General features: G+C 32.7%; 2 protein-coding genes across 2 annotated transcripts; both read left to right on the top strand.

Moving 5' to 3' along the window:
* The first annotated feature begins 7409 nt into the window (after positions 1–7409).
* On the top strand, positions 7410–8381 carry LOC131856658 (leucine-rich repeat protein 2-like). Its single transcript, XM_059208517.1, has 5 exons — positions 7410–7630; positions 7710–7781; positions 7868–8011; positions 8138–8209; positions 8309–8381. Exons 1-5 carry the CDS (start codon positions 7410–7412, stop codon positions 8379–8381), a joined length of 582 nt encoding a protein of 193 aa, XP_059064500.1.
* A 5341-nt stretch (positions 8382–13722) lies between these two features.
* On the top strand, positions 13723–14675 carry LOC131856657 (leucine-rich repeat protein 1-like). Its single transcript, XM_059208516.1, has 4 exons — positions 13723–13943; positions 14023–14094; positions 14450–14518; positions 14609–14675. The coding sequence occupies exons 1-4, from the start codon at positions 13723–13725 to the stop codon at positions 14673–14675; spliced, it is 429 nt and encodes a 142-aa protein (XP_059064499.1).
* Positions 14676–15015: the final 340 nt, after the last annotated feature.

Genomic DNA, 15015 nt, shown 5'->3' with positions numbered 1-15015 from the left:
ACCATGATATACACCCTAACCGTTATCATATTCCTAACACTAACCATGATATAAACCTTGTAACCCTGACACTAAACCCTAACCTTAACCATTAATTTAACCCTAATATTAAACCCTAACCCTAACCATAATCCTAACTGTAATCCTAACCTTAATGCTAACAATAATCCTAAACCAAAATCAAACCCTAACGTTGATGCTAACCCTAACCATGATATAGACCCTAAACATTATCATAACCCTAACCCTAATCATAAATCTAACCCAATGATGTAAACCTTAACCCTAACCATAACACTAACCTTAACCCTAATGCTAACCATAACCATAATACTCACAATTAAATAAAGTTCTATATTATCATTAAACTAACATATATACCTTAAATTTTAATTTAATATATATAAAGTACGCCGAGAGATATCCTTCTCGAGGCGCCTATTTGACTTTAGGATGTAAAATTGATAAAAAATAGGCACCTTGAGAAGGATATCTCTTGTCAGTAGTGGCGTTGCGCAACATATAAAACATAAAATAAATCAATATATAATTATATAGTACATTTTTCTTAAAATACATTATATTATAACATTATTATATTATTACGTAGAGATATATGAAATTTTATAAATCTATTTAGACTATTTTCAATAATATATATGTGTTACAAGATCAAAGCAAATACTAAAATCTAAGAGATATTAAACTTTATTTAATGGCAAATATTATGGTTATGGTTAGTGTTAGGGTTAAGGTTAGTGTTATGGTCGAGGATAATGTTTACATCATGGTTTAGGTTAGGGTTATGATAATGGTTAGGGTTAACATCAACGTCAAGGTTTGGTTTTGGTTTAGGATTATGGTTAGCATTAGGGTTATGGTTATGGTTTAATATTAGGGTTAAATTTATGGTTAGGGTAAGGGTTTAGTGTTAGGATTACAATTATGTTTAGGGTTTACATCAAAGGTAGGGTTAGGGTAAGCATACTTATAGTTAGGGTTAGAGTTAGAATTATAATTGGGAGTATGGCTAGGATTAGGAATTGATTTATGGTTATGTTTTGGATCAGAATTAAGGTTAGTATAATGGTCAAGGTTAAGGTTTACATCATGGTTAGGGTTTAAGGTTAGGATTATGATAATGGTTAGGGTGTATATCATGGTTAGGGTTAGCATCAAAGTTAGGGTTTGGTTTTTGTTTAGGATTATGGTTATGGTTAGGGTTTACAAATATAATTAGGGGTAGGGTTTACAAATACAATTAGGGTTAGGGTTTAGTGTTAAGGTTAAGTTTATGGTTAGGGTATAGTGTAAGGGTTACATTTATGTTTAGGGTTTATATCAAGGTTAGGGTTATAATTAGGGTTATGGTTCAATTATATTAAGGTTAGGGTTGAATTAGTATTAAATTCCAATTAGGATTAGGGTTTAGGCTTCATTAAGGTTAGGAATAGATTATGATTAAAGTTCAATTTGGATTAGGGTTAAGTTTAGGGCACTATGGATAGGATTTAGGATTATGGTTAGGTTGGTGTTATGGTTAGGGTTAGGGCAAGGATTATGATTAGGGTTATGGTTTGGGGTTAGGGTTATATTTATTGTTTACATCATGGTTGGGGTTAAGGTTAGGTTTAGGATTATGGTTAGGGTCATAGTTAGGATTATGGATAGGGTTAGGGTTTACATAATAGCTAGTGCTAGGGTTAAGGTAAGGATTAGGGTTAGGGTTAGAGTCATGATTAACATCATGGTTAGGGTTAGGTTTATGCCTATGGTTAGGATGAGGATTATAGTTGCGGTTAGGGTTTAAGATTAAGATTAGGGTTAGGTTTTAAGGTTAGGATTATGATTATGGGTAGGATTTACTCTTAGGATTAGGGATAGGTTTCTAGTTAGGGTTAGGGTTACATTGAGGGTTAGGTTTTAGAGTAAGGGATCATGAGGATTATTGTTAGGGTTAGGGTTTATGGTTATGGCTAGGTTAGGTTAAGGTCTAGAGTTATGGTTAGGCCTATGGTTAGGGTTATGGTTTACATCATGGTTGGTGTTGGAGTTAGGATTAGGTTTATGGTTAGGCATAGGGTTACAATTATGGTTAGGATTATGGCTAGGGTTAGGGTTTACATCATGGTTAGGGTTAGGGTTAAGGGTTAGTGTTAATATTAATGTTAGTGTTTATATCATGCTTATGGTTAGGGTTAGCATTATTGCTTGGGTTATGGTTTAAGGTTTCAGTTATAGTTAGGTTTGAGGTTATAATTATGCCTATGGCTATGGTTAGGGTTAGGATTTACATCATGGTTAGGATTAGGATTTACATCATGGTTAGAATTATGGATAGGCTTAGGGTATACATAATGGTTAGGGTTAGGTTTAGGGTTGTTTTTAGGGAAATAGCTATCCAACCCTTAGGATGCACCAAGATATTAACATACTTCATATATTATTAATACATTGTAATAGATGATTGGTGCATCCTAAGGTTTGTAGAGTCATTCCCTATTTTTAGGGTTAGGGTTTAGGCTTATGATTAGGTTAGGTTAGGGTTAGGGATATTATTAGGGTAATGTTTTAGAGTTGTAGTTAGGACTATGGTAAAGGTTATGGTTTACATCATAATTTGGGTTAGGGTTAGGGTTATAATTAGTATTATAGCTAGGGTTATTATTTACATCATTGTTAGGATTAGGGTTAAAGGTTAGTGTTAAGATTAATGTTAGTTCTTACATCATGGTTAGGGTTAGGTTTCTAGTGTTAGCATTATGGTTAGGATTTACACCATGATTAGAGTTATTGTTAGGACTATGGATAGGGTAGGGCCTAGGATTAGGGTTAGGTTTAGGGTTCAAAACATGGTTAGGGTTAGGGTTATGGTTTAGGATAGGGTTTAGGATTAGGATTAGTATGATAGTTACAATTTACATCATTGTTAGGATCAAGGTTAGTTTAGGGTTTGGGTTACGGTTAGGTTTAAGGTTATAATTTTATGGTTATTGTTGGCATTAGGATTTACATATGATTAGGGTTAGGGTTAGGGTTATAATTATAATTAATTTAAGGTTTAATTATGGTTAGAGTTAGAAGTCTATAATTAGTATTTAATTAGGGCTAGGGTTTAAGGATAAAGCGTGGTATGAGGGTTAGGATTATATAATAAAGCTGGATTTTAAGGTCAAAGTTATGGTTTAATTAGGGTTAGGGTTAAGATAAGGCATGGTAAGGGTGAGGGTTAGTATTAAATTAGGATTAGGATTCAATAAGGGTTAGGGTTAATGTATTAGGTTTAGTTTAAGGTTGAAGTTGTAGGTAGGGTCTATTTCTATGGTTATAGTTAACTTTAGGGTTAGGTTAGGGTTAGCATTCAACTATAGGGATTAGAGCTAAGAGTTATGGTTACAGTTAATTAGAGTTAGTGTTCAATTATGATTAGGGTTTGATTATGGTAAGGGTTAGATTAAAATTAGAGTTCAATTATGATTAGTCTAATTAGGGTTAGGATTAAGTTTAGGCTAGGATTTAGTTATGGTTAGATTAGAGTTCAAGTTGTAGTTAGGGCTTAATTATAGGGTTAAAATTAAATTTAGGGTTAGGTCATGGTTAGGTTTCAATTATTGTTAGATTAAGGTTGAAGTTTAGGATTACGTTATGGTCTAGGGTTCAATTAAGACTAGATTAGGAAAATTGTCAAGGTTATGGTTTGATTAAGGTAAGGTTTGAATTACAGTTAGGGTTTGTATAAGAGTTCAATTAAGGTTAGAATTATCTTTGCGTTTCAATTACATTAGGGTTACAGTTAAATTAGGATTTAAAAGTTTAATTAGGGTTAAGGTTTGGGCTAGAATTCAATTAGTATTAGGGTTCAATAAGTGTTAGAGTTTCGATTAGGTCAAGGTTCGATTAGGGTTAGATTAAGGTTGAAGTTGTACCTAGGGTTTAATTATATAGTTAGAGTTATGCTTAGGATTAGGTAATGATTGCAATTCAATTGTATGGTTATATTTAAGTTTATGGTTAGGTTATGGTTTAGGGTTCAATAAAGTCTAGATTAAGGATATTGTTAACGTTAGTGTTTGATTATGGTAAGATTTTAAATATAGTTAGGGTTTATATTATAGTTTAATTAGGATTATAATTAGGCTTATGATTCAATAACATTAGGGTTATGATTCATATTATATTTCAATTAGGGTTAGAATTAGGCCTATGATTGAATAACTTTAGGTTTAAGGATTATGGTTAGACATAGCATTTAAGGTTTTGTTTAGTATTATGGCTAGGATTAGGGTTTATATCATGGTTAGGGTTAGCATCAATGGTTAGGATTGTGATTAGGGGTAGGTTTTAGGATTAGGATTATCATTACGGTTAAGTTCTAGGGTTACAACTAAGGATTATTGTTAGGGTTATGGTTCAATTAATGTTAGGATTAGGGTTAGGATTATGATTACGTTTATGATTAAGGTTTATATTTTTTGTTAGGATTAGGACTATGGTTATGGTTTACATCATGGTTAAGGTTACGGTTAAGATATATATCATGATTAGAATTACGATTATTATCATTTTATTATTAAATATTTAAAATAAATCTTCATTATTATGTACTTTTCTTATGAATTAGTTTTTATTAGTTAAATACTTTTATGACCTGATATTGTTAAATTTAATTTAATATCTTTTTGCTACTGTCATTTGTACAGAATGGTGATAGGCACATAATATAAATTGAACATTTACTGTCAATAAATATTGAAATAAAAATATTAAATAAATTAGAGGAAAAAGGTTACATTTCGGAAACTCTGAGGAAGGGTTGTTATTGCAATAGATTCCTTTCAATGGAAGAGCAAAGCAAGGATATGAAATCCAATCATTTATTAATGACTTTAGTAGAATTTTTAATTATAAAAAAATAATCTAATATTAGTAAAGAAAGCAAGTAGTTCTCAGCATCAACTAAGTTGCAAGTTCAATAGTAATGAGCTGGTAGTATTCAAAAGCGTTGATCAGAAGATCGATACCGTTATTAGAGGATCTGTAGAATTATATTATTAAAAGTAAAATTTCTTTCAAATATCAACATTTCTCCAAAAATGTACCCATACTCTTTGGCAGAAGAATCTCTTTCCAGACCATCAAGAGATAATCTGATAACCCAAACCTCCATAGTCATCAATCCAGATATGTTAAGCGAGTGGCTCTCTGCAAAATAAAGTAACAGTAAAGTTTGCGTATTTGCATGAAATAATTTTGCAGCCTTACAATATACTTACCCCAATGTCTTTCTTGTCGTAGATGCCAGAGTAAATTTGCAGAGCTCTGTCAAAAAATGGTGTAGATACTGAAATCTATATAGCTGAAGTGAGTCCTTAGAAATTGTATATGTAACGGTAGCATTTGAATCGCCTCAGCTTCTTCAGTTACGAAAGATTTATTCAACATTTAAATCACTTCATCAATAACATTCGTTCAACAGTTGTAATTGTTGATACAACGGACCCTTCAGCTTACCACTACGATCGATTGTAACTGCGTATTTTATTTATGCCGTATGGGCAATCTCCCCTGTTGCCGTTGTAGGGAGGCCTCTTGGCGTCCACTTTTTAACGTTACATTTTGGCTTACTATTCTGCTTCATATTTCATACATTTGTAACTGCCGGAATGTCAAGTAGTTCTTTTTTCTTACACGGATGACTTCCTATTGATGTCATTGTAGGTTACCCCTCTAGGCATAATAAAGTTAGAACAAACAAATAGAAAATAATAATAATAATAATTGCAGTAGTAATACTATATAATTCTATTTTGAAGTTTTTTTATTGTTTTTCATATTGCACTGAGAGATATCCTTCTGGAGATTCTTATTTTTATCATGTACCTCAACTCTAATAGAAACCTTGATAAAGATATCTCTTGACATATTATATATATATATGTGTGATTAAAATCAAATATAAATAAGCTAGTATATAGAACAAAACGAAAATTGTCCAAACATTTGCTAAGAAAGTAATTAAAATAATTGCTAAAAATTCCTTGTATACAACAGGTGCCTTCTCTTTATTTCTATGCCCTATTTTATATTTCTATTGACATCTGCCGTATGACTTGTACGCATTTCCTTTGAGTGCAGGGACTACTCGCTGCATTTGCTTCATGCTAGGTCAAAACAGTACAGAGTGAGGACAGAGCAATGCCTAGTGAGATGTGCCGAGGGGCATCGTAAATCTAAAATTTTCATCTGACATTTTGCAAACCCTAAACAAAAGCCAACAAAAACCAATAGCAGAACGCTAAAATACTTTGAACTAAAATCTAGTTTAAAAAAAATGCAACTCCGCTGATAAAAGTAGGGAACTGAAAACAAATATGAAAAAGCTTGAATTGTCATTGGCTATTTGTCCATAGTTTAATCACGATTTAATGTTCTAGCCATCAGCAGGCAGGAACTAATAATAACCCTGCAAGGCAATGACAGCCTAGATTTTGGTGCATTCTCTTGCGTTGAGAACGGAGCTTGCTTGTCCACGTCTCTGCCTCAGCCAATCAAAACTTCCAAAATAATCTTATAATACTGTACCATTAAAAATTGATCACTTTTCTATTTTTAAGATTATATAAAACTTAGTAACATAGGACAAATCAAGCCATGCTATTGGCTGTTCAAAGATATGTTTAATAACTGTTTAATGGAACCTTACCAATAGTAACATGCCGGGCAGGAACTAATAATAACATATATCTATTTATTTAATGCAGTACCATAAGCGCATATGAGATTATATTTATTATTTGTTGGTTTTTTATTAAATGCTTGCCAAAAATGCTCTCCTATAAATTAAACAAGAGCTGGGTAGGCAAGGCAAGAATTAAGCAAGAAAAAGGTCCATGTTGTGCATAGTTATTGTTATCTGTGTCCTCCTCCCTACTCCGTAAACTCCCAAACATATTGATGTGAAGAAGTTGATATTGAAAGACCCTTTAAATTTTCTTAAATTAAAACTGTAAAAACTTTTTTTTTTTAAATTAAAATATTAAATAATTTGTATCATTATTATTTATTACTAATATAGGTTCCGTTGTATGTTGTATCTCATGTTTATAGACACTTCCCACTGTAAATGGATAGCCATTTCCTTAAATGAATGTTGTACCTAATTCTGTTTTCTAAGTGACTTTGTGATGAGGCAAAAGATTACTAATAATGTTACGTTTATTTATTTAATGCAGTATCATAACAACATATAACATGATTTTTATTATTTGTTGTTTTTTATTAAATTCTGTAAGAGAAATGGTTTCTATAAATTAAACATCCTTGCACCAGTATTGCTAAGCAAAAGCAAAAGCTGGAACTGGGTAGGCAAGGCAAGAATTGAGGAAGAAGAGAATCGTTTATTAATCATTATGGCTGCTGCATCTGCATCCATGTTGTGCATAGTTATTGTTATCTGTAGCCTGCTGTCTACTCCATCAACTGCCAATCATGAAGTAGATGCGCTGATTGATGTGAAGAAGATGATATTAGAGGACCCTTCAAATGCTCTGCAAACTTGGAATCCCTCCTCGCCCAATCCTTGCAAATGGAAGTATGTCTTCTGTGATGCCCACGGCCATGTCTACACCGTGTAAGTCTCTCTCTTCCTCTTCCCTTCTTTCCCACCCTATTAAATTCTCTTCTTTATTTGATGCGAATAAATTTGACAGGCATTTGGCACTCAAAAATCTTTCCGGGGCTCTCTCTCCCAGGATCGGTGATCTTCAGAACCTATATCAATTGTAAGCTCTTATTATATCAACAACAATCCATACTTAAATGCGTATTATATAAAAAGAATGTGTGACTCAAGTTTTCTGCATGACAGGGATTTGACTCAAAATTCGCTTTTCGGGATCTTACCATCAACATTGGGGAACTTAAAAAATCTCGTTGTCCTTCACCTTGGACACAACCAATTCAGTAAAGGGATACCACAATCGCTTGGCCAACTCTCCCGTCTGAAGTTCTTGTACGCTACTCTATCAAACTGTAGAGTCAAATTATTATAACTACTCAATTGCATTAGGAAAGAATCAAGGAATCATCAGTATTGTTTATTTAGCCAATGACTGTTTTTTTAATTTCCTTTCTTCAGATCTCTTGAATTCAACAAACTCAGTGGTCGCGTTCCAACTGTCGGAAAACTGTCTGAATTTGGATATAAAAGGTAAATGAATATTTAGCTGGTATGTTCATATTTCAATTGGTTTCCATCTTTTTTTTTTTTTGACTGATAACCATGCTTCTGTTATGTTGATGGATGCAGTTTCCAGGGGAATCCAGAGTTGTGTGGCGATGTCGTAAAAAAGGAGTGTCCAAGGAGAAGTTTAATCCCTTAGAATACAGATGCTGTTCAATCGAAGTGTATTACAGATTGCGATTCAGTTGTTACTGTGTTTGGATTTGGAACCTCAAATAAATAAAAAATGTGAGGAAAGATGTATATGATTTTTCCATAAATTACGTTTGGTTAAATCTAAATCTGGAAGTTATATTATGCGCAATGCAATTTATAATCGTTCTTCTTGAGAAACAATTATTATTAATAAAGATTAAATGCAATTTCGGGGAACTCAATTGTCCAGTACTGTAAACAGGGGGAAAACTTTAAATAATTTTGATGTATATAATAATTAAATTTAGTGTTTTGAATTATCAGATATGAATTCAAATTTGAAGTAAATGTAGCTAGTTTTATATCTGATATTGACATAATTGTCATATAGAATGTAAAGTGATTTGTTATTATGTGAGGTCTTGAGTTGTATGGGATTATTACATTTACATTAAAAAATTTATTGTTTAACATTTTGGGTTTTTTTATTCAATTAATTTTTTGATTAGTGTGAGGATAAAATTTTGAATATTTATGGACTGTTCAATATTTTAGGTTAATTTCATGGACTAACCAACAATTTGGGTAAACTTCATTCCAAGAAGTCAACCTAGTCTAAAATGAGAAACATCATGGTGTTTTCATATTCTAAAAAATGATGTGAATAAGTGTCATCAATAGAATTATAATGCAATACAATAACTATCCTTATTTAATTATAATGCAATACAAGAGTACTAACTCGCTTTATTAGGAGAGGTGAGGGGAGTAATCGACTAATAGACTTTTAATGGAAATGAAAGTTGCTATTCTAAAGCTTGGAGTTACGGTTAGGGTTAAAGTTTGATTAGGGTTATGGTCTGTTAACATAAAGATTTAGTTAGGATTAGGATTTGATTAGCTCTAGATTAGGGATATTATGAAGGTTAGGGTTTGATTACATGGTAAGGGTTTGGTTATACTTAGGGTTTGATTACATGGTAAGGGTTTGGTTATAATTAGGGTTTGTATCATAATTCAATTAGGGTTATTATTCAATTAGGGTTATTATTCAATTAAATTAGGGTTAGGTTTTAGGCTATATTTTAATTACAATTAGGGTTCAATTAGGGTTAAGGGTCAATTATGGCTAGATTAGGCTTCAATTAGGATTAGGGTTAGTATTACAATTAAATTAAGGTTAGAGTTAGTGTTATGGTTCAAAAGGGGTTAGCATGGTTTACACTTTTGTAAAGGTTTAATTAGAGTTAGGTTTCAATTAGGCTTAGGTTAGGGAGATAATCAAGGTTAGGTTGGGTTTAGGGACAAGGTTATGGTAGTGGTAGGGTTTAAATTCAAGATAGGGTTTAATTGTGATTAGGATTAATTTTAAGGTTTGTATTTTTTAGGGTTTAATTATGATTATATTAGGGTTAGGGTTAAGGTTAGGTTAGGTTTGTTGTTAGGTCATAATAAGGGTTACCATTCTAAAAATATTCTTTGGGTTAGGTTCAAATAAGAATTTGCTTTAGTATTACAATTCAATTAGATTTCAATTAATTAAGGCTAGGTTGTGAGAAAATTTGATTGTAACCCTAATAACTATTATATTAATGCATCATAGAGAAAATAATGACTATTTAAAAAATATACCCTAACCTTAAATGAACTGTAATACTAACCCTTTGACTAATTGAACCACATCCCTAACCCTAACACTAATTCTAGTTAAACCCTAACCCTTACCCCAAGCATTATCCTACAATAGTAACCATAATTGTAGCGTAGCCTTAACCCCAAACCTAATCTTACCATAATTATTCAACCTAATCATAAACTTAACACTAATCCTAGAATAAAACCCTAACTACAACTTGAACCCTAATGTAACCATAATTGGACCATATCCCTAAAATTAACCCTAGAACCATAGTTGGGTTGTAATTCTAATCAAACTATAGCACGAAACTTAACCCTAACCCTAATTTAACACTAATCATAATTGAACCCTAATCCTAATATAATATTAACCCTAATCTATCTCAAACCCTAATCCGAATTGAACTCTAATACTAATTTAACTCAAACCCTAATGTAATTGAATCATAATCTTATTTCTAACCTAATTGAATTCCATCCCTAATTATAATTGAACCCTTATGATAGTTTAACTTCCCTAATCTAAACCTAACTTAACCCCAACCGTAATTGAACCTTTATGCTAATATAATCTTTAACCCTAATTAGACCTTAACTTTGAAACGGGGCTTTATTATAGAACCTTGACCCTAATTAAATCATGCTTTATCCTTAAACCCAAACGATTTTGCAATTATTTGTATCATTATTATTTATTACTAATATAGGTTCCGTTGCATCTCCTTAAATGAATGTTATACCTAACTCTGTTTTCTAAGTGACTTTGTGATGAGGCAAAAGATTACTAATAATGTTACGTTTATTTATTTAATGCAGTATCATAAACACATTCAGCATGATATTTATTATTGGTTGTTTTTTATTAAATTCTTAAGCGAAATGGTGCCTATAAATTAAACATCCTTACACCAGTATTGTTAAGCAAAAGCTGAAACTGGGTAGGCAAGGCAAGAATTGAGGAAGACGAGAATCGTTTATCAACCATTATGGCTGCTGCATCCGCATCTGCATCCGCATCCGCATTCATGGTTATATGTAGCCCACTGTCTACTCCAACAACTTCCAATCATGAAGTAGATGCGCTGATTGATGTGAAGAAGATGATATTAGAGGACCCTTCAAATGCTCTGCAAACTTGGAATCCCTCCTCGCCCAATCCTTGCAAATTGAAGTATGTCTACTGTGATGCCCACGGCCATGTCTACACCGTGTAAGTCTCTCTCTTCCTCTTCCTTCTTTCCCACCCTATTAAATTCTCTTCTTCATTTGATGCGAATAAATTTGACAGGCATTTGGCACTCAAAAATCTTTCCGGAGCTCTCTCTCCCAGGATCGGTGATCTTCAGAACCTATCTCAATTATTCGCTTTCCGGGATCATACCATCAACTTTGGGGAACTTAAAAAATCTTGTTGTCCTTCACCTTGGACACAACCAATTCAGTAAAGGGATACCACAATCGCTTGGCCAACTCCCCTGTCTGAAGTTCTTGTACGCCACTCTATCAAACTGCAGACTCAAATTATTATAACTACTTAATTGCATATGGAAAGAATCAAGGTATTATCAGTATTGTTTATTTAGCCAGTGACTGTTTTTTAATCTCCTTTCTTCAGATCTCTTGAATTCAACAAAACTCAGTGGTCGCGTTCCAAGAGGAAAGCTGTCTGAATTTGGATATAAAAGGTAAATGAATTTTTAGCTGGTATGTTCAGATTTTAATTGGTTGTCTTTTTTCATGTTTTGACCGTGTATATGATATGTTGGCTGATGCAGTTTCCAGGGAAATCCAGACTTGTGTGGTGATGTCCTCAAAAAGGAGTGTCCAAGAAGTTACCCTTAGAATATAAATATTGGTCAATCTAAGTGTATTACGAATTGCGATTCTGTTGTTACTCTGTTTGGATTTGGAACCTCAAATAAATGAAAAATGTGAGGAAGGATGTATATGATTTTAATATAAATTACATTTGGTTAAATCAAAATGTGGAAGTTATATTATGCCCATTGCAATTTATAATTGTTCTCTCCGAGAACTCAATTGCCTAGTATTGTAAAGAGGGAAAGAAAAACTTTAAATAATTTTGATGTGTAGAATAACTAAATGAAGTAACTTGAATTATTAGATATGAATTCAAATTTAAAGTAAGTGTAGCTATTTGTATATCTGATACCTACATAATTGTCATATAGAATGTAAAGTTATTTGTTATTATGTTAGCTTTTGAGTTTATGGGATGATTACATTTATATTAAAAAATTTATTGTTTAATATTTTGGGTTTTGTTATTAAATTGATTTCTTGATTAGTGTGTTGATTAAATTTTGAATATTTATGGATTGTTCAATATTTTAGGTTAATTTCATGACTAGTCAATAATTTGGCTCAACTTCATTCCAAGAAATCAACCTAGTTTAAAATGAGAAACATCATGGTGTTTTCATACTCTAAAAAAAGATGTGAATAAGTGCCATCAATAGCATCATTTACAACCAAAATGATGAATATATAAAAATGTGTTAACATCTCTATGTGCTAGTGTGATTCTTTTTTTTTAAGAAGATAATCACAAAGATTTCATGATTTTGGAGAAGAAGTGTGAGAAAGTAAAGTCAATAGTATCGTATGACAATAAATAAATAATATTTTTTTGGGGACAAAATAATAGAACATTTTCATAATGTTCCACCTAATACTAACTAAATGGAAAGGACAAAAAAATGGGCACAAATATATCATTTAAGCACCAATTCATGTCTTATATGCTGTAAAAATAGAAATGTTGAGATATGTCATTTATACAATAGTCAATTACACAATAAAAATTACTATATAACCTATTAGAAATAAGCATGCAGGTAAATAGATATGAATTGAGTGTGTCTATTTACAATTTAGAATATAACAATAATGGTCCATTTGGAAATAATAGAAATAATAACAACAAGGGATAGGCATAATCATGTAAACAATAATGATCATATTTCTAAGTTAAATAACATCCAATCTCTAGTTCTTATTAATCCTTTGAAAATGAGAATATAGAGGAATTGCAAATTACTATAATTGAAATGATCTAAAACATAAATTCCAAATAGATAGAGAGATGGGATGGGCGATAATAGTGGAGAGAATTCATAAAGGGATAGGGGGCAGGGGGGAGGGAGAGAACTAGAGAAAGGACAAATAGATAGCCAAGAGAACTAGAGGGAAAAGAGAAAAGACAAATAGATAGCCAAGAGAACTAGAGGGAAAAGAGGTCCGTCAGGGGAGGGAGAGAACTAGAGAAAGGACAAAAGGTCCGTCAGGGGAGAGAGAGAACTAGAGAAAGGACAAATAGATAGCCAAGAGAACTAGAGGGAAAAGAGGTCCGTCAGATATCTAAATGGAAAGAGAGAGGGGTGAAATTAATGGGGATAAAGTGAGGTGAGTAATGAGGAAAAGATGTAGAGGTAGGGTAAAGAGAGGGTGCGAGGGAGAGGTCAATATTTAGACAATGGAGGCATGGTATAAGAGAGGGAAAGGGAATAATAAAGTGGGTGAGGGAGAGAGAGATAGGGGTAAGGAGAGAGGAAATATAGATATGGAGAGACAAATATAGAAAGGGAGAGACCCTTAGAATTGAGAGAGAGGTGAGAGTGAGGAGATGGAGAAGGAAAGGGAGAGATAAAGAGAAGGAAGAACTAGAGAATCGTTTATTAATCATTATGGCTGCTGCATCTGCATCCATGTTGTGCATAGTTATTGTTATATGTAGCCTGCTGTCTACTCCATCAACTGCCAATCATGAAGTAGATGCGCTGATTGATGTGAAGAAGATGATATTAGAGGACCCTTCAAATGCTCTGCAAACTTGGAATCCCTCCTCGCCCAATCCTTGCAAATGGAAGTATGTCTTCTGTGATGCCCACGGCCATGTCTACACCGTGTAAGTCTCTCTCTTCCTTTTCCCTTCTTTCCCACCCTATTAAATTCTCTTCTTTAGTTGATGCGAATAAATTTAACAGGCATTTGGCACTCAAAAATCTTCCCGGGGCTCTCTCTCCGAGGATCGGTGATCTTCAGAACCTATATCAATTGTAAGCTCTTATTATATCACCAACATTACAGACTTTAAATGCGTTATATTTTAAAGGAATGCGTGACTCAAGTTTTCTGCATGACAGGGATTTGACTCAAAATTCGCTTTTCGGGATGTTACCATCAACTTGGGGAACTTAAAAAATCTCGGTGTCCTTCACCTTGGACACAACCAATTCAGTAAAGAGATACCACAATCGCTTGGCCAGCTCTCCCGTCTGAAGTTCTTGTACGCCACTCTATCAAACTGCAGAGTCAAATTATTATAACTACTTAATTGCATATGGAAAGAACCAAGGTATTATCAGTGTTGTTTATTTAGCCCGTGACTGTTTTTTAATCTCCTCTCTTCAGATCTCTTGAATTCAACAAACTCAGTGGTCGCGTTCCAAGAGGAAAGCTGTCTGAATTTGGATATAAAAGGTAAATGAATTTTTAGCTGGTCTGTTCAGATTTCAAATGGTCGTCTTTTTTCTTGTTTTGACCGTGCATATGTTATGTTGGCTGATGCAGTTTCCAGGGAAATCCAGACTTCTGTGGTGATGTCCTGAAAAAGGAGTGTATTACGAATTACCCTTAGAATATAAATATTGTTCAATCTAAGTGTATTACGAATCGCGATTCGGTTGTTACTCTGTTTGGATTTGAAACCTCAAATAAATAAAAAATGTGAGGAAGGATGTATATAATTTTAATATAAATTACATTCGGTTAAATAAAAAATTTGAATTATTAGATATGAATTCAAATTCAAAATAAGTGTAGCTAGTTTTATATCTGATACTCACATGATTGTCATATAGAATGTAAAGTGATTTCTTATTATGCTAGCTTTTGAATTTATGGGATGATTATATCTACAATAGAAAATTTATTGTTTAACATTTTGGGTTTTGGTATTAAAATTAATTTGTTGATTA

The sequence above is a fragment of the Cryptomeria japonica genome, chromosome 7 (genome assembly GCF_030272615.1).
Source record: "Cryptomeria japonica chromosome 7, Sugi_1.0, whole genome shotgun sequence".
Lineage (NCBI taxonomy): Eukaryota > Viridiplantae > Streptophyta > Pinopsida > Cupressales > Cupressaceae > Cryptomeria > Cryptomeria japonica.
The sequence above is the reverse complement of the archived record's forward strand: the minus strand, read 5'-3'. Positions and strand labels throughout refer to the sequence as shown.

Bases quoted from the DNA above. Each gene is read 5' to 3' on its own strand.
- LOC131856658 (XM_059208517.1), top strand. From the start codon at position 7,410: ATGGCTGCTGCATCTGCATCCATGTTGTGCATAGTTATTGTTATCTGT. The intron at 7,631-7,709 runs GTAAGTCTCTCT...TAAATTTGACAG, and splicing joins CACGGCCATGTCTACACCGT to GCATTTGGCACTCAAAAATC. The intron at 7,782-7,867 runs GTAAGCTCTTAT...TCTGCATGACAG, and splicing joins CTTCAGAACCTATATCAATT to GGATTTGACTCAAAATTCGC.
- LOC131856657 (XM_059208516.1), top strand. From the start codon at position 13,723: ATGGCTGCTGCATCTGCATCCATGTTGTGCATAGTTATTGTTATATGT. The intron at 13,944-14,022 runs GTAAGTCTCTCT...TAAATTTAACAG, and splicing joins CACGGCCATGTCTACACCGT to GCATTTGGCACTCAAAAATC. The intron at 14,095-14,449 runs GTAAGCTCTTAT...TCCTCTCTTCAG, and splicing joins CTTCAGAACCTATATCAATT to ATCTCTTGAATTCAACAAAC.